Below are 23,142 nucleotides of genomic sequence, written 5' to 3' on the forward strand. Positions count from 1 at the left end.
TTTAATAGCAATACCGGTAGTCATAACGGAATCAATCCTTTGTGCCAATTTTCATATGAATCGGTTAACACATGACCAAATTATTGCAATACTAGTCCGAGTCGAACGGACATATATATGGGAGCTATATCCAAATCTGAACCGATATCGACCAAAATCAGCACGTTTTGTAGAAGTCACAGTAGAAAGCGTAGTGCAGTTTTGAGAAGATCGGGTGATAAATGCGCTTGCAAAGGCTCTAGAAGTAAAAAGCGGGCAATATATGGGAGAGCTTTATCAATTTTTCAAAAACGCCATATCTCGAAGATGGCTGCACCAATTTCAGCAAAATGTTGTAAGCCGCCTTATGGTAATCCATTGGTATAAAACTTTGGGGTCAGATAATCTGGAGGGACGCCCACCCCAGAACGCATACAAATGTACACCTTTACCGATTGGGACAATATGGGCATCAAAGGAAAGATGTTTAAGAGTAGATATAAAAATTACAATTGGATATAAAAATTTCGACATCAAGTGGCGGGGGGCCGCTCCACCCAAAAAAAAAAAAACCCAGTAACAAGTCACATTAGTGGGTACGTCAGTGGGTAACCCGAAACAAAATTAAGTAACCAATTACTTTCAGGAATACTCTCAATATTACTTTAACATGGACATGTTATTGGAGGAAAGACCTTCAGAGTAAAAATAATAAATACGGTGATAAATAATTAATTCTTCGTACAAATACTGAAGTTCTAAAACTAATTCAATCCAATTTTTCCCATGAACATTCCACTAAGGAACTGGGGCAAACTTCTCACATGTCAATGACTGCATTCCGATTAAAGTTGTCAATCTCTCTCCAGTCCGAACGGCGTGCCGCAGTGCGACACCTCTTTGGAGAGAAGTTTTATATGGCATCGTACCTCACAAATGTTGCCAGCATTAGAAGGGGAAAACCAACGCTGAAAATTTTTTTCTGATGGTCTCCCCAGGATTCGAGCTCAGGCGTTCAGCGTCATAGACGGACATGCTAACCTCTGCGCTACGGTGGTGAGGAATTCCGCACGTCAAGACATAAAGTTAATGCACTAATTAGTGATGCAAAATTACGATATTATTCATCCAAATATTATTCGGCGTTAGACACGAAAGGCAAGTGGATGGTTATAAACGATATCGGAATTGGAAAATCCAAGGCAATTTCTAATTACCATGGTGATATCAATGAATTGAATGAAACTTTTGTTAATATTCCGACCTTAGATATAGACTCGACATTTTACCAAGACACTAATAGCCTCCCGGAAAGCACAAATGTTGATTGCAGTTTTGAATGTAGATGTGTATCGCACGACGAAGTTTTACATTGTCTTAGATCAGTCAAGTCAAATGCTATTGGTCTTGATAACATTGACCCAAAATTCATTACAATATTTGTTCCTTACCATCTACCTTATTTTACCCATCTCTCTCAATTCTAATCTCCAGTGCATATCCGACTATTTGGAAGAGATAAAAGATAATCCCAATCTCTTAATCGAATAGTGATTTCCGCCCGATTTGTGTATTATGTTACCTCTGGAAAGTTTTTGAGAAGATTTTGCATAAACAAATGTCCGGATAACTTTACCATGAATCTTTGTTGTGCGATAGACTATCCGGGTTTCGTGTCCCTCATAGTTGCGTTAGTGCACTAGTTGAAGTTTCGGGTTCAATTAGAAGCGAAATTGATGATGGCAATGTCACTTTTCTAGTCCTACTAGATCATTCAAAGATCATTCGACTCGGTTGATCATCATAACTTACTGTATATAAAAAGCTCAGAGATTTTTTAAATTCCGCAATACTTCTATCAAATTGATTCAATCATATCTTAGTAATCGGCAAAATTCAGTGTACGTAGGGGATACAATATCAGCACCAATTCTATTGCTCAAGGGAGTTCCACAAGGTTCGATAATTGGTCCGCTCCTTTTTTCGCTCTACGCAAACGATCCTCCTACTCCTACTACTATCCTAGCTGGTGTTGACGTTCAGTTATTCCTTAGCGGTTCTGTTAATGGTATTGTTGAATGCGTTGCAAAACTCAACGAGGACTCGTTCTGTGTCTATATGTGAGCTACAGCAAATGGTTTAATTCTGAACCCACAGAAATCGAAAGAGATTGTTATTCACAAAAATAAAAGATTTAGTTTAGGAGACCTGGATATCATCAACAGTAAATTGTATTGTTTCTAGTGCTAGGAATTTAGGTGTGATTTTTAACAGTTCTTTAACTTGGTCAAATAATATTAATGCTGTAGCCGGGGAGACGTATGTAAAACTGTGTGCACTGCGGATAACACACCCTTATATACCAATCGAAATTCGAAGACATTTCTAAGCCAACGAAAATTATATGTAAAAATTAGATATATGATTAGTACCATACGTCTTTGGAATACTACTCCTCAAAATATCCAAAACATCAGCAACGCGTCAATTTTTAACATGTAAGAGTGTGCTAAGTTCGGCCGGGCCGAATCTTACATACCCTATGCCCGGTTCTATGCCCGGTATCTCTTTTTAGGCAAACAAAGAATATTGAATAAGAACTGTTACGCCATTGGAGCTATATCAAGTTGTAGTCCGATTCGGACCATAAATGAATGATGAACATTGCAGAAGTTATTGTGTAATATTTCAGTTCATTCGGATAAGAATTGCGCCTTGTAGGGGTTCAAGAAGCAAAATCGGGGAGCTGTATCAAGCTATTGATCGATTCTGACCATATTAGCAACGTATGTTGAAGGTCATGAGAGAAACCGTTGTACAAAATTTCTGACAAATCGGATGAGAATTGCGCCCTCTAGAGGCTCAAGATGTCAAGATGCCACAACGGTTTTTATGGCAACTACATCAGGTAATGCACCGATTTGCGCCTTACTTGGCACAGTTATGGAAAGTCATTACAAGACACCTGATGCAAAATTTCAGCCAAATCTGGTGAGAATTGCGCGCTCTATTGGCTCAAGAAGTCAAGATCCAAGATCGGTTTATATGACAGCTATACCAGATTATGAACCGATTTGAATCTTTATTTTAATTATTTTCTATAAAGATATTCGAAAACGTTTTTTCCTTTAAAAATTGTTTAATCATTTCTTAAGAAGGATATGTGACTGTTCTTATAAGCCTGCACTTTATCCACAAGATTTAATCTTGTTGTGTAGGTATTCAATAAATAAATGAAAATTAAATTAATTTAAAAGTGGATATCTTTTTTCAGCTTCTGAGACGGCATTGATTAAGCGTCGAGATAACATCTAACGAAGAACATTTCGCTAAAATTTTCTGAAGAATTTTTTTTTAATTTTTTAAGAAGACGAAATTTTGAAAGAAATGTTCGCTAAGAACAAAATTTCAATGAAATTTCCTATAAGACATAATTTTAATAAAATTTTTTATAAAGTCAACATTTCAATGAAATTTTCTCTAAAGACTACATTACAATAAAAAAAATTTTTGAGGTAAAATTTTTATCAATTTTTTTTTTTTTTTTCACATTGTCATAAAATTTTTTTTAAATAAAAATTTTCAGGACAAAGTTTTTTGAAATTTTCTTAATAGAAAAAAATTTTTTAAATGAAATTGCGATAACAATTTTCAAAGAACATATTTTAATTAAATTTTCTATAAAGCAAAAAAATTAGGTTTAAATTTTTGTATAGGCAACATGTTGATGAAATATTCTCTAAAATCAGAATTTCAATAATTTTCTTAAGACTTTCCTCTAAAGGTCAAACCGTAAGAAAAACTTTAAAAAGACAAAATTTCAATGAAGTAAAAGTAATAATTAATACAAAATATGGTCAGGAATGAACCTTTCGTAAGAAACCGGCTAATTTTGTCAATAAACCGATTTTTCAAAAACCCGCAAAATGCCAGTTTGCAAGAAACCGATAGTTATATAGAGCTTGAAAAAACAAAAATCCGGTTTTCAAAAACCGAACTGATGACTCTGGTCTTTATCGCATAACATGAGGATTTATTGCCCGATTTAGCTGAAACTGTGACTTGTACAAGTGTTATCGGGACTCGAATCAAATATGATCCAGACCAGATGGATATATCTAAGGATATGGCTGTGGCGCTTAAAAAAACCAGTGTGATTAATATATCCATGGTGGTGGATATCCAAAGTTCTGCACGGCCGAACTTAACACATTTTTACTTGTTTTGTTTCGGTTTCCATACAAATGAGTTTTTATGTCGAAAATGAAAATTTGTGTAAATTAGGCGACGACAAAAATAAATTCCGCCATCACGTGTCAATGTGAGCGACAAGTACTTTGGAAATTTGATCAGACTTTTCTCGAAAATGACTACAATGTGGATATGACGCCTTTAGTTTCTATGTGGTATTGTGTCGTCATTTTAGTCTTTGGCTAAAAAATTTAAAAGAAGGGAAATATGTGCTAGGTCTTCACACCCAGAGTTGGAATTCTAAAGAAAATAACGAAGGAATACAAACAAGACAGGGAGGTAATCAATACACAATGCGTTTTTTCAAAAAAAAAATCAATGTTTAAGAAAAAGCTCTTCCGTATACCCAAACATGGACAGTGGGATACCTTTTTAAAGAACGTTAATAAGCTACCTTGAATTCAATGAAATTTTTAGCAATCATGTAACATGTGTAACTTGGCATGATCTAATGATGAATATAACGAGTTAAATAGGAGAAATGTTCTTAATGGGAGAAATGTTCTTAATGGAAGTTCGCGGAAAAGAGGTATCATTGCAGAATTCACCAACTTTATACGAACATTGAGGACGTCTCTCATATCAATGAGTGCTGCCCGATTCAAGCAATTGCTTTTTATTACCGAGTCCAAAAGGGATTACCTTTTTGGTAGAGAAGTTTTACATGGCAGATTAGTGAGAGGACAAATATAGACCGCTGACAAATATTTCTGGCTGGTATTCTCATCGGGCAAATAGGATTTTATAGTTTTCGGAGGAGGAGATAAGTTGTTGTTGCCAATAAGGTCTTGACTGAATTCTTCGATTCCTTTTTAGCATTTTGGAGGCAGATAGGTTTGATGCAATATCATCACAAAATGTTGCAACAATTGCAATTGAGCTTTGACTTAACGAACAACGAAATGCACTGATTCGACAGTTTTCAATAAACTGACCGACGACAGTTTTCAATGAAAAATTTAAGGTATTTTTACCAATTTCTCAGAAACAGGATAATATTGGCACTTTTTTGATTTAGAAAAGATGGGAGCTACATATATCCAAATCTGTGACCCATTTGCAATCACCAACGACCTACATCAATAGGAGGTCTCCGTGCAAAATTTCAAGCGGACATCTTTATCGTGATTACTACAATGGGCGGACGGACAGACGGACAGATAGACATACGGACATGGCCACATCGACTCAGATTATCAGGGCGATCAATAATATATTTACTTTATAGGGTCTCGGATCATTATTTCGAGGTGTTACAAACGTAATGACTAGATTAGTATACCCCATCCGATGGTGGTGGGTATTAATGTTGACAATCTTAGGTGTTAATTTTTTGTTTTCAAATTCAATTCAAAATTGGAAACGTTTTACGTTATATGCTTGCAAAATTGAAAGATAAGATGGAATACAAAAATTTTTGAAATATTGATGAAATTTCTGGGTTTTTTTAACATTTTAAAATTTGAAAACAGCAGAAAATGTTTGACGGAACAAATTAATGCTGTTCCATTTTCAGCAGACTTTCTGCTGTTACAGCAAACATTCTGCTCTTTTTAATAACAAAATTCTGTGAGTGAATTGCGCCAAGTACGATCTAAATCGGTTCATAACCTGATAGCTCACATATAAACCGATCTCCCGATTGTACTTCTTGAGCACCTAGAGAACGCAGCTCTAATCTGATTTGGCTGAAATTTTGCATAACGACTTCTCCTACAACTTTCAATGTACGTGGCAAAAACGGGCTGAATCGGTCCATAACATGATACAGTTCCCATTTAAACCAATCTCCAGATTTTTTTTGAGTCCGTAAAGGTTGCAATTCTTATTTAATTTGGCAGAAATTTTGCACAATGGTTTCTACTATGGTCTTCAACATCCAAACCAAGTATGGTCCTAAGCGATCCATAATCTGGCGGATGCGATTCATGGTGGAGAGTAAGAGGTATGGCCAAAAAGTTACCGTTATTTTAAATTTCTTTAAAATGTATTTATTTATTCATCAATAACTATCTTGCCCCCTTCAAGGTAATACTAACATCGTCCTTCCGTTTGCAACTCATCGCAGTAATGATCTAAGACGCAACAAAGTATACGAGGTCTGATCAAAAAATTACCATTATTTCATTTTGTTTAGGTATTTATTTATTCATCAATAGCTATTTGGTCCCCTTCAAATTAATCCCTCTGAGATATTTTTTTCCAATTTTAATTTTTCCGTTTTTTCCAATCCTCGAAACACTTCCGAAATGCGCTCTTTGGTTACACAACACTTAATACAGGGATTAATTCTTGTGAATAGTAAAAAACCGAAGAGCACACCAAAACACAACTAACTTTTTTGTGAGTCAAAAACAAAGTGACAATCCAAAATGGCTGGCATTATCAACATATTTAACTGACATGTGTACCAAAATAACCGTGCCAAACTTTCGATACCCACCACCATAGATATATAAATCATCCTATTTTATTATAGCCATATTATAACTCGACAACCATATCATATGTTGTATCTAAATAGGGACTGGTCCGGATCATATTTGATTCAGGTCCCGAATCAAATATGAGTCAGTTTCAGCGAAAGTCACAGTTTCAGCGAAATCAGGCAATAAATCCGTTTTTTATGGGATTGGGGCCATACATACCCCAAATCGCAAGATTGGTCTATATGGCACCTATGTCTAAATATAGTCCAATCTGAACCATATTTGGGTCGAATGTCGGGAGGTTTAGAACAACCCATTGTTTCCGATTTCAGCGAAATCGGATGATAAATAAAGCTTTTATGGGTTTCAGGCCCTTAATCGGCAGATCGATCTATATGGCAGCTATATCTTAATATCGTTTAATCTAAAAATTATTTGGATCGGATTTCGGGAGGCTTAAAACAACACGCAGTTTCAAATTTCAGCGAAATTGGGTAATAAATGCAGCTTTTATAGTTTTCAGACCCTTAACCGACAGATCGGTCTATAAAACAGCTATATCTAAAAAAAGTCTGATCTGATATATATTTGAGTCGGATGTCGGGAGGCTTAAAACAACGCACTACAAATTTCATTGAAATCGGCTATTAAAGAAAGCATTTATGGGCTTCAGACACTTTACCGGCAGATCGGTCTATGTGGCAGCTATATCCAAACATGGTTCGATTTGGCCCGTTTAAGAACTAAACCTGCGTGCAGTAAAAAAACGTGTCTGTGCCAAATTTCAGCTCAATATTTAAATTTTTGAAGGCTGTAAAATCGCCTTAGGATTTTACGACGATCCGAAATACAGATTTTTTTCAAGGACGCTACAACAGTAGACCTATAGGAACAGCAAGCGATGTCATATTTTTTGCCGCTCATTTGACATTTCTCTTCAGTATGGTTTGCCATTTCATGAGCGAGCCAACAACGAGTCGAAATTATTAAAATTAACTACCGAAATTCGGAGTCAGTGGCCTCGACGTTGAGAGCTCTACCATGAGGCTCATTTCTGGCTGAATGACTTCGTCAATAAGCAAAATATGCTTTATTGGTCGGACAGAAATCCACACGTACGCTAAGAGTCATCATTGTATTCCGAAAAGATTACTGTTTGGTGCGGTTTATGGGCAGGCGGCGTCATTGGGCCGCACTTTCTTCGTGATGAGCAAGGCCGGCACTGGGAATCGCTACCGTTCAATGATAACAGAATATGTTTGGCCCCAATTGGATGATATGGACTTGGAGGACATGTGGATCGAACAGGACGGCGCCACAGCGAATGTCACAATCAATTTATTGGAAACGATGTCTGGAGAACGTGTTATCTTACGAAATGGTCCAGTCGATTTGACGCCGTTAGACTATTTCCTGTGGGGCTTCGTCAAGTCTATAATCTATACAAGACATATTTATCCATGTAGTGTACATCACTATCTATCAACGAGTTTTGGTTGTGTGTGTGCATTATAGTTACGAACCATAATACACACAATACACAAAATCAGAGTTGCAATAATCACTGCTTTTGACAGATAGTCCTCTTAATATTTTATTGTTGGGCAACTGCTTCTACCTGCGAATTAATATATCTTGGGTATATGCAAGACATATTAATTCGGGTAGCGAACAGCTGAGTAAAATTTTTTCTCACGAAGTGCACTATCCATCAACGAGTTATGGTTGTGGGTGTGCATTAAGGTCACAGACAATAGATTTATTTTCACTCTCTCAAACAAACGGCGACCAGGAAAAACGATTAGAAATCGGGCGTTTTTATAACCACCACCATAGGATGAGGATATACTAATTTCGTCATTCTGTTTGTAACTCCTCGAAATATTCATCTAAGACCCCGTAAAGTATATATATTCTTGAACGTCATGTCATTTTAAGTCGATCTGGCCATGTCCGTCCGTCCGTTCGTCTGTGTGTCGAAAGCACGCTAACTTTCGAAGGAGTTAAGCTGGCCGCTTGAATTTTTGCAAAACTACTTTTTATAAGTGTGGGTCGGTTGGGATTGTTTTGATATAGCTGTCCCATAAACCGATCTTGGATCATAACTTCTTAAGTAACTAGGGGGCCCAATTCTTATTCGATTTGGCTGAAATTTTGCATGAGGTGTTATGATTTCCAACAACTGTGTTAAGTGTGGTTCAAATCGGTCCATATCCTGATATAGCTGTCAAATAAACCGATCTGGAGTCTTGATTTCTTCAGCCTCTATAGGGCGCAATTCTTATACGATTTGGCTGAAACTTTGCAAGTAGTGTTGTGTTATGACTTCCAACAACTGTGCCAAATATGGTTTTCATTGGTCCATAACCTGATATAGCAGCCATATAAGCCGATATGGCAATTATTATCCGATTTGACTGAAATTTTATACAACGACCTCTCTCTCTCCCTCTCTCTCTGAACTTCAACATACGTGTCAATTATGGCCTGAATCGGTCTATAGCCTGATAGAGCTTCCATGTAAACTGATTACATAACGACTTCTTCAATGGTCTCCAACATTCAGTTCAATTATGATCCGAATCGGACGATAACTTGAGGTTATATCATAGCAATTATTTCCTTTTATTATATGTTTGCCTGAAAAGAGATACCGGGAAAAGAAGACGACAAATGCGATCCATGGTGGAGGGTATATAAGATTCAGCCCGGCCAAACTTAGCACGCCTTTACTTGTTTTGTTTCATTCTTAATGGTCACCTAAGAGAGGAGCAAATGGAATTGAGTGAACATGAAACTACAGAAAAACACAAGTTAGGAGAAAGTTTAAAAGTGTTTTCTAAAAACAATTCAGAGTTTAAAAGCAAAAAGTTGCCACAATCGATTGAAAACTAGCTAAATCATATTCATTGCTCATACACAGTTCTGTTGAAATTCTTATTTCTGATCTTTGTAGGTGGTGTTCCTCTAGAACACAACAGGGCAGGTCGGAGATGAGGGCCCTCCACGCAGTGGTGGGAGAAGACGAGACGTCTCTCTTACTCAATGACGGCCTTCCTGAATATAGGGAGGGCATTTAACAACGAGGAGATGGGCGAACAGTTACCGCTCTCAGCCACACGGGGATGCACCCGAGATTGTCCCTGTGGACGAACTGTATGCTACGTGGCAGCACTATCAACGCGGACTTCGGGGATAGTGTGGTCAGAAGGCGAGAGATATTGGGAACGCCTCAGGATGGGAGGTCCTCGTCAATTCTCTGGAACATAGTGGTGAACAAATATTTATTGGGTCTTAACAGGGATGGCTTGGGAATGATCGCAATGCTAGGTATGCAATATATCAAGGTCTATATTCCGATCTGTGCCATCAAGGTTGCGCTTAGGCTGAGGGAACAAGGTTCCGTTCTGGACGCTATGCATGCGTTGGGCAGACTGAGGAGGGTTTCAAACTTCTTGGAATTTCGGAATTCGCTTTCCTGGGAGGGAGGAAGCGAATACCGAGAATGTACCTCGGCCCATATAGATGACTCTAAGTTTGAGACAGGGAAAGGATTGGGGCTATACTACGGCACACAAAACATTTCAGACAGAGCTCTGTGCCACAATGATGGACGTAAAAGAAACTCTAGGAGGGGATTTACAGTTTTCGAAATACTGTATATACTGAAACAGCAGTTTTCAAAATAAAAAATCTTGGTTTGAAATTTGTTCGAACTTCAAATTTTATCAGCTGGCACGAAAACGAAACGTAACACTCTGTTTTTATTGAATTCTACATTCCGGTTACGGTCGACGGACGTTCGGTAATCATTTGTATGTGCATTCCTAAGCCAAAACCAAACAGCTGACATGTTTTCCTACATTTACGGTGTGCTTTCGAGAGCATAACAAGGCCTATATTTGAAAATACTTTCGTAGCGCTCTCATTGAAAGACCCTATATATATATATATATATATATATATATATATATATATATATATATATATATATATATATATATATATATGCTTTGTAAGATCGGAAATAGATATTTTGATGTGTTGCAAACGGAATGGCTAAATGAGTGTACCCTCTATCCTATTATCGTATGGTATAAAGGAGCGAAAATCGAACATACGGAACTCACGAAATTTGAATATAACGGTCATTTTTTGATCAGACCTCGTATATAAGATTTTGCCCGGCCTAACTTAGCGCGCTCTTACATGTTTCAGTGTGCGTTATTTCGCCGCGTACCAACTTTTGTTTCGTGTCACAGTGCATTGCGAATAATTTCAAACAGTGTGGGGTGAGATCGTCCGTTCTTGTTTGGAGAGTGGATCCGTTTATTTTTAATTTGCCAACGATCGAGTGCAATTTCCACAAACGCATTTTTGCATTATCACCCTGAGCGATGCTGGCATCCGATTCTTTTACATCACGTTGGGCTCACTACGGGGTCCAATGGGAATTGTGCGCTGTGGAGCCAATGCTAAAACATAGTACCAGAACAGCAGGTCCAAAAACGCAAACTACACACATACAAACTAACGTCCGATTGCATGTACGTACATCCAACATCCGCATTCTGCAGACAATCTTTAAAGGCATTTTTCGATACAAGTTGGATAGAGAGAAGCATTAATGGAAACACACAATGCAGATGGGCCGTCTGAGTTCTTACTATGAGGAAGGAAATAAGCCGAAAAATGTTTGTTTGTTTATTTTTTTTTCGTACATTTATTTACTTTTGTTTTTTGTTAAGTAAAGAAAAATAAGTCTATTCTATAAACTGTGTTCGTATGTAGCGACTACAAATAGTAAGTATATGTGCGTGTGTCTGTGTTTGTGAGAATGCATTTGCAAATTTTTGGCTCCTTATGAAAAAATTACGTTTTGGTTTTTTTTTGGATTTTTGGTTTTTATAAAATTTCTCATTCGACATTGAATGTGGCGCAGCCAAGGCAAGCACCTTGGACGATGTACTACATCTGCTTGAGAGAACTGTGTCTTTTTGGGGTTCTTTTGGTATTGTAGAGTTGGGATTCTATCGATCTAAACGTAATTGGTGGTGGTGGTGGTGACGGCGATGAATGGTGGCAAGGTTTGGCGTTTAGCGTATCGATTTCTGTCTCTAGTGCATGGCTGGCGCACAACGCGCAGGCAGTCAGGCAGGATGGGACGGACTGGGTGCTGTAAACGTGCATTTGCTACTGTTTGTTTTTTTTTTTGATTTTTTTCTAAATTCTATTTCATGAAAGTGTCTACGGAAAAATAAAGAAAAAAAATACAAAATAAAAATTAATAAAATTCGCAGAAATTCAATGAAAATTTTGACACATGAAAAACAAACAGAACAATACGAAAACGAAACTTATACAAAATACATCTGTTATGACGAAACCAAACGATGATGGCCACAATCACTAACAAAAAAAAAAATGCGCCACATTGTTGTACTTGCTTTGAGTGATTTTGGTTGCATTTGAGCTGCTAGAAGAGCGGATAGAAATTGGCGTCCTTCAGTATGTCAAAGCTGAGAGAGATTGAGGGACGGGTACTTGATGTGGGCTGACTGCTACTGTTGGCGTTGGTCGTTGGGTTTAGGTTGAGACTAGATTCCGACTCCTCTGAACCGGGAGTTACGCAAATACTTTCTTGGGGACTGAGAGTGGACAAGAGGTTGACGCTAGCCGATTCAGGAGTTATGGCCGCAGAAACTGTTGTCTCAATGTCCGGCAGCAGTTCACTTTCCGCTCCATTGTACATCTCTTCTCGGGGATTTTCTGTAACATCGGCCATTACCTCCATGACTTCTTTGACCTTCTTGCGTTTCTTTACTTTCTTGGGTCTTGCAGTCTCCTTGGCATCTGCGTACTCCTCCATTATGTCACCAATGGGATCGACATAGCCAATACTACTGCGGGGCGAGAACATGCCCAGGGAGGAGTCCTCATTGGTAAGACTACTGCGAGAACTGCGTCTAGAACGCGACTTTCGTTTTGGTGAATCCATTTCCATTTGAATGCTGCTACTGCGTCTACTATAGATGGGCGGCTCATAGTCATCATTGTCGTTGTCATCGTCTCTGGCTAGAGCCTCGACACTGCTTTTGGAACCTTTGCGAGATTTCTTTTTTGTCTTCTTTTTCTTTGGTTTCTCTTGCTTCTCCTCACTCACTTCAGCTAGTGGCATTGCCTCAACCTCCTTGACCTCCTCTAATTTTTCATTGATGGTTTCTGGCTCTGGCTCTTGTACCAGGTTTGATTGAGTCTTTTCGGGACTTCGGCTGAATAGAGTCACACTCTCGCCACCCAAGCTGTATTTTCTCGTATCAAACGATTCCGATGGCACATCATCTAGCCGGTCGTCCAAATCCCATTCAACTTGTCCATCGCCATTCTCTTGGGTTTCGGTTTTCTTGTTTGCAGTGACATCATCATCGGACAGCCTAAAGTTTTTACGCCAATTGTATTCCCTTTTGGGTTTGTAGTTCAGATCAACTTCAATATCATCAGGCTTGGTGGACGATTGTAAGATTGGGTTGTAGCCATAACGCGAATGCAGACGTATGGACTGGCGGGCTAGGACATTGGCATCTCCCAGATAACGCATTTCGGTGTCCCGCCGTTCGCTATCAATTAAGCTGCTGTTGAATTCTATGTTCTTGGACTTCTTGTGCGTTTTGGACCAGAGAGCATATTGCTCGTCAATGTCCTTAATTGAGTTTTCACGGGAACTTTTGCTCAATTCGCTGAGAATGTTATCAAATTCCCTGAGAATGCCTGATTGTTTGCGGTTTCGAATAGCCTCATCGTAGATCTGGTCAATGGCGAAGGAGTCAGAGTCATAGGGTGAACTGCCAGCACCACCCACAGCACCTTCTGGATCTTCAGAGAGGGGTTCGTCCTCTTGTTCCAAGGAAAACACCCTCTCAACTCTATCGACTTCAACCCAGTCACTGGCCTCCCGTCCCGCATAGCGATCCATTTCGCGTTCCGCCTCTTCACACTCCGATTGTTCGTGGTGGGATTCTTCAGCTGGGCCACGATCATTAAAATCAGAAATGTCTTCGTCGATTTCGTCATCAACTTCAATGACAGTTCGACGGTCATCTTCGCTGCCGTTCGAGTCTTCGTCATCATCATCATCGTTGTCGTCAAATTCGTACAATTCATTGTCATCCACTTGGCTGCTGTTATCCTCAATTTCTCCCAGATCTTCGGCAGTGGCATCAGGAGAGGTTTCTTTGGAATGGGACATGTTATCCTCTTCATAACCTCGCTCGGCTGTACTCAATTCCTCCTCGCGTTCCTCATCTTCTTCTGCTTCTGCCTCTGCCTCTTCAGCAACAAAGTCTTTTTCATCCTCTTCAGATGCTTCCATATCGTCAACATTTTCCCCAGCATAGAAGTCTTCTGTGGCCCAAAGGCGGGATCCACTTCGAGTTCTAACCTCAACTTGCTCTATGAAAATATAATCATCCCCTGGATACTCCTCCACCGGTTGCTCTTGGGCTAAGGAAAACCGCCGGAAATGATGGTACTCTTCGGGTTCTATGTCTCCCTCGCCATAATCGTCTTGCAGCTGCATTAACATTTCGGGCTTTCGTATCAGAGCAGAGTCTGACGCACGCCGATCTGTCTCGAGAAAGTTTGCATTTAAGCTGCGTGAAAAGTTCTGAAAGCTCATGCAATTGTTGGATATTTCATCCAAAACCATGTCCTTCAACTCACGCCGGGCAGACTCGGCCTCTATTGCCTTTAATTCAGCCAATTCGATGTCTCCCAAAGGCGAACGACTTTTGCTCGCAGACCTACGGAATTCGGCATTTCTGCGTCGCATTTCTTCATATTCCGCCATAGCATCAATAGAATGGCCCACATAAGTGGATCGTTGGAAACCGCTTCTAAGCATTTCCTCTTTGATTCTCAAGGTGTCCTGCATTTCTGTGTCAATCGAAGCTTCACTGTCAGTGGAGATCCCCCCAGGGGTCTTTGGTACGGCTCCCGTGCTTCTTTTTTCACTAGAATCTGTCAACTCAGCCAATACCAGATCCTGAATCCGACGTCTCTCTGCGGCTGTTAATTGTCCCGGTTCTGCTGGGGCTTCCGAAAAGGAAGGTGAAGGACTTTGGGAACGCTGAAAACGCGCAGCCTCTCGCCGCAGTGGTTCATATTCTCGACCTACCAAATCCATGGATTCGCCCACATACGTTGAACGTTTAAAACCCTTTTCCAACATTTCCTGTTTGATGCGGTCCACATCCTTCATTTCCTCCGATATGGTGCGGTCGTAGTCCGGTGTGGTGGGAGAGCAGCGCAATTTTTTTCGCGTTTCAACCGAAGGAAGGTCAGTTAAAAGGTCTTTGCCTTCTTGGTCCTTTGCATTCACCGGTGATAAAGTTCGGAGCTCAACTTCTTCCGAGGCATTTCTCAGTTTGTCCAAAGCCTCTTCATCCAATTGCTTTTGGCGATCAGCTAATGTTGACTCTTGTTCCTCGGATTTTATCGAGAGCGTCTTATTCTGTGAGCCTTCCAGATTGAGCATTAAGTGAAAACTCGAATCTTGGGATGGCGATTCAGGTCTTGAGGGATTGCGCGAAAAGGGAGTACCATCGGTGGCCTCGGGTTGATCTCTTCCTAGAGAGGGTGAACGTGAAGGAGTGCGAGATCTGGAGTGTCTAGAATGTTGCAGAGAACTCTCGGCACTCTCTTCGGCTGCTTCAACAAATTCGTAAACATATTCCACTGTCAACTGCGATGGTTCCGGAGTCTTGGCCCTTTGTTCCAGCTGCTGCTGAATTTCGTCGTTGAACTCAATTAGCTTACTGCGCCTAGATTCTAAGCTTTTGCTGAGATTTTCCGCTGTTGGGAGACGCATGGGACTTTTCGAACGGGTACGTGATCTAGCTACACGTAGGGATTGTACTAGAGAATCCATGTGAGTTGAAGAGCACTCCTCTTCCTCGGCACGCAGGACATTGGTTGTATCAGGTTCGGTGACCTCAATGGATACCAACGGAGCTGTGAAAACCAAAGGAATTTCTGTGGTCTCTGAAAACGTTTCGTCATTGCGAGAGAAATCTACAGAAATGTCTACGCTTCGCAGGGGGGATCGGCAACGTGAACGGGAGCGAGATCTACTACGTTCCGTTCTCAAAGATTCTACCAATAGAGTCATGGCTTCTTTGGAACAATCATCAGTAGATTCATAAAATGGGCTGGGAGCTGGGGAAGAGACGCTTGGTGCTCGAGAAGACTCACCTTCTTCGCCTCTTAGGGCATTGGTTGTATCAGCTTCGGTGACCTCAATAGCCACCAAAGGAGCTGTGAAGACCAAAGAAGATTCTGTGGTCTGCATTTGTTGTGAAAACTTTTCACAAAGTTCATCATTGCGAGAGAAATCTACAGACAGTTCCACGCTTGGCAGGGGAGAACAGCAACGAGAACGGGAGCGAGATTTACTCCGTTCCGCTCTTAAAGACTCTACTAATAGAGTCATGGCTTCTTTGGAACAATCATCAGTCGCATCATCGCATGCACTGGGAGTTGGGGAAGAGTCGGTGGATGCTGGCAATAACTTCGACTCTATCAACTTATCTAGTATGTCTTCATTGTGTTTGATCCTTTTGTTGCGTCGTGATTCTAGGCTGCGTTGTATGTTGGCGGAAGTGGGCAGCGGCGACTTCGAACGTGATCTGCTTTGACGAGCTTCCTCTTCCGCGCTAGAACTTGAAGATAATCGAGATCGAGATCTGCTTCTAACATCTCTATCTGAATCCACCATCAGACTCATCGAGTCGCCATCATCATCATCAGTGGACGCAGTTGTTGTTTCTGGCGACGTTGGTAATAAATTCGTTTCAATTAACTTCTCCAAGACATCCTCATTGTGTTTGATCATCTTATAGCGGCGTGTTTCCAAACTCTTTTGAAGGTTTTGCGGCGTTGGGAGGGGAGATTTAGAACGTGAACGAGAACGGCGGTTACGCTGTGCTCGCAAGCTGGCAACCAAGGAATTCATGTCGTCATTGCTGTCATTCTGAGATGCCGCAACTGCCGTTGTTGTCTCGTCAATGACATTTAACAGGGGTATGGGGAAGTGTGCGATATTTTGCGCGGTATGATCATCAGACACATATTGCAAATGGTGGTTTGGTACAGATTGGTCGAGGGCCTCTTTGCAGCCTTCGTCGCTTGCGTCTTTGTTGCTTTCTTGGAGTGAATCAATAAAGTTGTTTATGTTTTCTTTGCTAAATTCTTTATCCTCCAGCATATTTGTATCGTCGTATACTTCAACTACAGACTCGGAAGTAACCCGGCCATCGCCCTGCATTTGGAAGGACACATCTTTTGGTTGAGGGGTATTAGGTGCTGTGGAAGCTGGGGAAGGATTTCTGGATGCCGATCGGGATCGCGAAGGGTTAACAGATGCTGTAAAATCATAGAAATCGCTCAAACCCTCCATAACGAGGCCATATTCGTCGCGCCAAGGACCAAAATCTAACGGTTTGTCCACTTTTATCAATGGTGTGTTCCCGGCGGAGCTTTGCGCAGCAGCTGATTCCTTCCAACGTTCTTCGTACTGATCCATTTCGTCGGTGCGTGGACTACGGCGCAAACGAGGCAAAGCTGAGGATGCAGAGGGGGAAGCTCCTTTCTCCGCTATACTGGGGGTTTGAAGCTATGCATTGAGAGCAAGGCAGAAGCATTAGGGAAAAGAAGCATAAGCAAAGTGTTTAGAAAATGCAAATGCGTGTTGCATGAGAGTGCAGTATGCGAGCAGTGCTAGGCAACGATTCGATTCGATCGGCAAGACAATAATCGAGGCAAAGAGGTGATCTATTGTTTTGCCTATCAACGAATTGTGCTGTTATTGTTCTGAACAGGAGAAAATGGAAACAAACATTTCCCAAATTCATCGACCGTTTCCATTTAAAAATAGAATGCCCTTAGAGAAGTCTCTCGTACTTACATTTGCGTTATTATCACTTCTGGCAGTTTCTTCTTCCTCTGTTCCTTTGTCATCTGCTGTCTCCGTCTGTTCAACAACAAATTTAATGGAAAACAAAATTAGGCATCCCATTCTATCCTCGTAGGATACAAACTTACCCTGTTACTATCCTTTTTTCTGAGGTTAGTCAAAGCTTCTTCATTCTGAATTTGAGTGGCCTCCTCAAACGATGAAGCACTTGGTAAGTTGGTGGCGGTATCGTAGGCTGTTTCTTCGCCGGACAGGGGCTTCTCCGACTCATGCTCCTCTTCAATGGAGACAGCCTTCTCCCGTTTCCAGAATTCGGTATGTTTGTAATGCTCCGGCACTACATCGCCCCAAGGATTGACCGCCTCTTCGTTGAGACGTTCCAGGGAACTGCGTAGACTATCTTCGCCAGATTTCATGTCTTTGGCCGGACTGCGTTTATGACGCCGGTGATGACTCTTTACCTTGAGAGTTGGTTCGCTGCTATAGCGAATAGGAGCAAATTGCGATGGGCTTGCTGCTTGCATTTCCTCCTCTTCCAAAGACGTGAACATCTTCAATTCTTCATCGCGTGAAGTACGAGAGTCACGCGAAGAGTTTGAACTGCCACTGGAACGGCGTTTCTTAAAGGCTACGCGACGCCCCGAACGGTCTTCACGTGAGAGCGGTCGCCCTTTAATGCCATCCAGCGACCTTAGATAGTCATCGGAGTATTGTTGTGTGCCGCTTGTGTCTTCTCCTTCGGGTTCTTGGCGCTCTTGCTGGGGGTACTGGGATTCGTTGCCTGTGGTAATATCCTCCGAGTGTTGTGTGCTGAAGGAAGACTGTTGACTAGATATGGGCTCATTGGACGAGGCATCGTCGGAAATGCCGGGGAAGAGCAGAGATTTGCTGGATATGGAATAGGGGTCATCACGATTTTGAGCCAATTGGGTTTTAACACGGTGGGAAACGGGGGCATTCGGCGATGTGTCATCTTCCAGAAGACAGACGGACTTTTTGATGCAAGGCTCCTCGACTACGGGCGTTTGAGGCACACTTCCTACACCAGATTCGAAGTCACGTTGATGAACGGCCTCCATCATCTGTTCTTGCAAGACGGCCATTTCCTTTTCAGCTTCGAGGAATAGACGGGCATTCTCATCGATTCGTTTTTGTTTTTTCTCCTTGTCGCGCTCGAAATCGAAAAGCCTTTGGCTTTGCTCTTCTTCCGATTCTTCACCCAATTGTTCGCGAGCTGCCAAAATACGTTTGAGAAGCTCAGCTTCCCTTTGATCACTAGCTTCGTCTTGCTGTTCGGCAACACCCCCACGTTCTTTAATGGAGGCTATAAGCTGGCGTTCATTGTCGGTAAGTTCATCACTGGCCTCCGAGTCGTGCATCTGTTCCTCAAGATTGCGTTCTATGTCGAGTATTTTGCGTTCCCCTTCTTCCATTTCTTCAGCCATTCGTTGTTCCTCTTCCCTTTGGCGTTCGGCTTCCAGTATGCGCCTTTCATTCTCTTCTCGTTCGGCATGCTCTTCAGCCTCGCGTTGCTGTTGTTCCCTTAGGCGTTCTGCTTCGACAATCAGTCGAGCGTTTTCCTCCTCTTCTTCGCGTTGACGTTGCTCTCGCTCACGTTGTTCTTCGGCCTCTTTCAGTCGGCGAGCATTTTCTTCTGCTTCTTGCTGGTGTCGGCGTTCCTCTTCTGCTTTTTTCTTTCGCTTCTCTTCCTCCTCATCTCGTTGCTTGCGCTGCTTCTCTTCGACTAGACGTTTCTTTTCGGCCTCTTCTTCTTCGCGCTTTCGTTGCTCTCTCTCACGCTGCAGTTCCGCTTCACGTATTCTCTTCGCATTTTCTTCCGCCTCTTTCTTTTGACGTTCAGCAACTTCGGCCTCTGCCTCTTTCAGTTCCTTGCGTATATTCTCCGCAATTTGCTTTTGATTGTCCAACTCTTGTTCCAACTCCTGACGTTTCACGTCTTTTGCACTCTTCTTCGCCAGCTGATCTTTCAGTTTGTCGATGTCCGCTTGATTCGGATCGGTTCGAAATCCGTCCTCGTACAAGACCCCATCGCGCATGGCCTTCTTTCCAGCTGCCTGCTCAGTGGCCGTGGCATTGGCCAGCTGTTGCCGCATACTTTCTTGCAGGCGTGCCAAACTGTCTGCGTCATGCTCCTCGTGGTCGGGGCCGTCATGGTTGCACGACCAGTGATAGAGATGACGTACCACATACAGAAACTCAACGGCGCCTATGTAGCCAATGACCAGTGTAAACACCAAATCACCGAATTCCGAGAGCAAATCACCCATGTTGACATGTACTAAGTAGATGCTATTGCTGGTAGTGGGATAGGTGGTGGGGGTGGATGTGAATGTGAATGTTGATCTGTTCGCCGATGTTTTGGTTTTTCGCGATCAGCGGGTTTGTTAGGGTATTTTTAACGCGTAACTGGCGAGAAACGTACAAATCCCACTTGCGTAATCGATTTGGATTCTTCGATGGAACAAAGGCGACACGAGAACGAAATATTTTTTCAAATTGAATTTTGAACAAAATGTTTTTTTTCTTCTGATGCGTGTGTGCGAGCGTGCGTACTCCTCAAAATGGTAGCAAGGCAACAATTAATATTCACTTGAAAATCACTTTCATTCACTTGAAATTTCAAATTGCCAAAATGCAAAACGGCTCACGACCTTATATAAAAAAAAAAGAATTCACCACAGTGGCGATTGTGTAATTCACCAAAATTTTTTTTAAATTTATTATCACTTCATGGCCCACTGACCGACCGAGCTATGTCGTTGGCCAATGGATGGGTGGGTGGTTGGATCGTGCCTCGTTTGTATTCCGTGAGAAGTTTTGGAGACCTGTGCCGGCAGCGAGTTAACGATTTCCTAAAAATTTTGCCGACCACTTGACCACCAGTTAACGTTGCGGATTACCGATGTGGAATGAGATTCGAAGATGAGTCTGTCGTGTTAATCGATCGATGGGCAACTAGTCAATCTCAAATTGATAGCTCGTTAATTTGCTTTGGTGTCATGCAAAGGAATCAACCTTCTTCTCTCCTTCTTTTCATTTGGCTAAAACGCTCGTTGCTGCTTTCTGTGGTGACTGTTAATTGGCAATTAGAACAGCAATCAAAAATAGAAACCAATACACGAAGTTAAAACAACAAAGCAACAACGACAACAACAACAAATACACTAAGAAAACACAATTCTAAAGAAAACAAACAAACGCGTGCCGTTTTGGGCCAAAATGAATCACGTTGTAAATCGATGAAACCGGCCTGATCGGCATTTATTGACGCCAAACCAATGATGAATCGATCGGCAAGCAATAGAGATTGTTTTGGGTGGCGGCGGCTAGGGCGGGGGCGTTCCGTTTGGAGATTTCTCGATTATCTTTTTTTTGTTCTGTTTAAATTTTGAGACAATTATTACTGGGAATTAGTCCGGTATTTCGTTTATTTTTGGAAAATTTTATTTTATTTTTTTTTTCGCAACAGTTGGGGAAATATTTGGACGCGCAACACTTTCAAGGTAGACACACTCGACTGTCAACAGCACACGCGTCGTCGTTTTCGTTTGGCGAATGCCAAAAAAAAATCGTTGCACTTTTTGTGCCTTCTCGCTTTCAAAGTTGGTTGCTTAATGATTGTCTTGGCCATTTGAGAGAACACTCAGAAAGTATTGCGAACGATTTTCGCGAACAAAAAAAAAAAAACAAAGAAAATGAAACGTATTGAAGAGAGTATGGAACATACACAGTCACACGCACATCACATAGCCACGGCTAGTGCCTATCCCTGCTAGCCATGTACAGTGGTTTAATTGTTTTCCCAGAGAGAGTTAAGATATCGTTTCTATGAAGAAAAACATCATTTACCAATCTTTATAGTTCTTATGAAGGGTGATTTTTTTTAGCTATTATCACCTCACGCACGTTTCGTGTTTTGTTTCACTCTCAAACACCGTTCAGTTTAGTCTATAATTTAACCATGAATCGTCTTACAAACGAACCAAGCTTGCAAATTATTGAATTTTATTATCAAAATGCGTGCTCTGTTAAGAAAGTTCATCGCGCGTTCATTGTGTTCAGCGACGAAGCTCATTTTTGGCTCAATGGGTACGCAAATAAGCAGAATTGTCGATTTTGGAGTGAAGATCAGCCAGAAGTATTGCAAGAGCTACTAATGCATCCTGAAAAGGTCACAGTTTGGTTTATGGGCTGGTGGCATCATTGGACCGTACTTCTTCAAAGATGATGCGAATCGTAACGTAACTGTGAATGGTGAGCGCTATCAAGAGATGATATTTTTTTTGTGCAAGTGCTTCACTTGCCACATGCCACACAGCACGCGTGACAATAGACTTATTGAGAGGCGAGTTCGGTGAACATTTTGTTTCACGTTCGGAACCGGTCAATTGGCCGCCTAGATCGTGTGATTTAAAGCCTTCAGACTATTTTTTGTGGTGCTATGTTAAAGCTCATGCGTATACGGAGAAGCCCGCTTCAATTGACGCATTGGAAGACAACATTGAAGCATTAATTCGTGAGATACCGGCCGAAATGTTGGAGAGAGTATGCAAAAATTGGACTCAGCGGATGGACCATTTGAGGTGCAGTCACGGTCAAAATTTGCATGAAATAAAATTCAAACATTAAATTGCATGGACCGAACTATCGATTCAAATAAAGATTTTGAGTTTTTCTGAATTTTATTTTTAGACATTGCTTGTTTTTTAGTCCGATTTAATTACTGCTGACAACGTGATGCTTATTTCAAAATGCAAAATATTTCACATTGCCCACAATTTTTACACAAAAACAAGTAAGGAAAGGCAAAAGTCAGGCGGAGCTGTCTATATAATAATCTACACTTGCCCTATAAGTGGAAATTGGGACCTATATCTTATTCTGAACCGGATTTAGTCGAAGTGGAATTGAAAACCGAAATCTGAACGTGATTTTGGTAAAATGAAACAAAAATGTGTATTGTCACATGAGATTTATATATCGTATGCCAATTTGGGTGACTATCGGTTGATAAGTGACAAAATTATTGAAGTCGGACGAACATATATATGGGAGCTATATCGTAATCTGAATCGATTTCCGGCAAACTCTTTAGGTATTGTGTAAGTCGTCGAGGAAAGCATAGCGCAAAATGTTGAGAAGATTGGTGAATAAATGTGCTTGCGGTGGATTTAGAAGTGAAAAGAGGGTGAAATATATATATGAGAGCTATATCTAAATCTGAACTGCTTTATATGAAATTCATCAGTCAAATGTCGAAAGTATCGGTTAACAAATAACCGCATTATTGCAATATTACTAAAATTCGGAGGAACATGTATATTGGGAGCTATATCTAAATGAGTTCTTAGATTTAGTGGCAGTTGTCAAGGAAAGCGTTGTTGAAAATTGTGGGAAGATTGGTAAATAAATGCGCATGCAGTGGCTCGAAATATATATATATATATATATATATATATATATATATATATATATATATATATATATATATAT

General features: G+C 41.0%; 1 protein-coding gene across 5 annotated transcripts in view; it reads right to left on the reverse strand.

Annotated features, from left to right (window-relative positions):
• The window catches only part of LOC106090082 (four and a half LIM domains protein 2), a 579,753-nt gene that overhangs the window by 175,498 nt on the left and 381,113 nt on the right, over positions 1-23,142 (reverse strand). Inside the window, exons 1-4 of one of the 5 annotated variants that reach the window (XM_013256154.2) lie at positions 17,757-21,272; positions 17,620-17,685; positions 12,107-17,328; positions 11,859-11,906 (exon numbers count right to left, since the gene is read on the reverse strand). The exons of 3 other annotated variants lie outside the window; for them this stretch is intronic. In XM_013256154.2, the coding sequence (XP_013111608.2) occupies positions 12,136-17,328; positions 17,620-17,685; positions 17,757-19,916 (7,419 nt within the window). In that variant the 5' untranslated portion in view covers positions 19,917-21,272 and the 3' untranslated portion in view covers positions 11,859-11,906; positions 12,107-12,135. Of the gene's footprint in view, positions 1-11,858; positions 11,907-12,106; positions 17,329-17,619; positions 17,686-17,756; positions 21,273-23,142 lie in introns of those variants that run through there. One more of the 5 variants, XM_013256155.2, reaches the window with a different exon arrangement.

This window comes from Stomoxys calcitrans, chromosome 1 (genome assembly GCF_963082655.1).
Source record: "Stomoxys calcitrans chromosome 1, idStoCalc2.1, whole genome shotgun sequence".
Lineage (NCBI taxonomy): Eukaryota > Metazoa > Arthropoda > Insecta > Diptera > Muscidae > Stomoxys > Stomoxys calcitrans.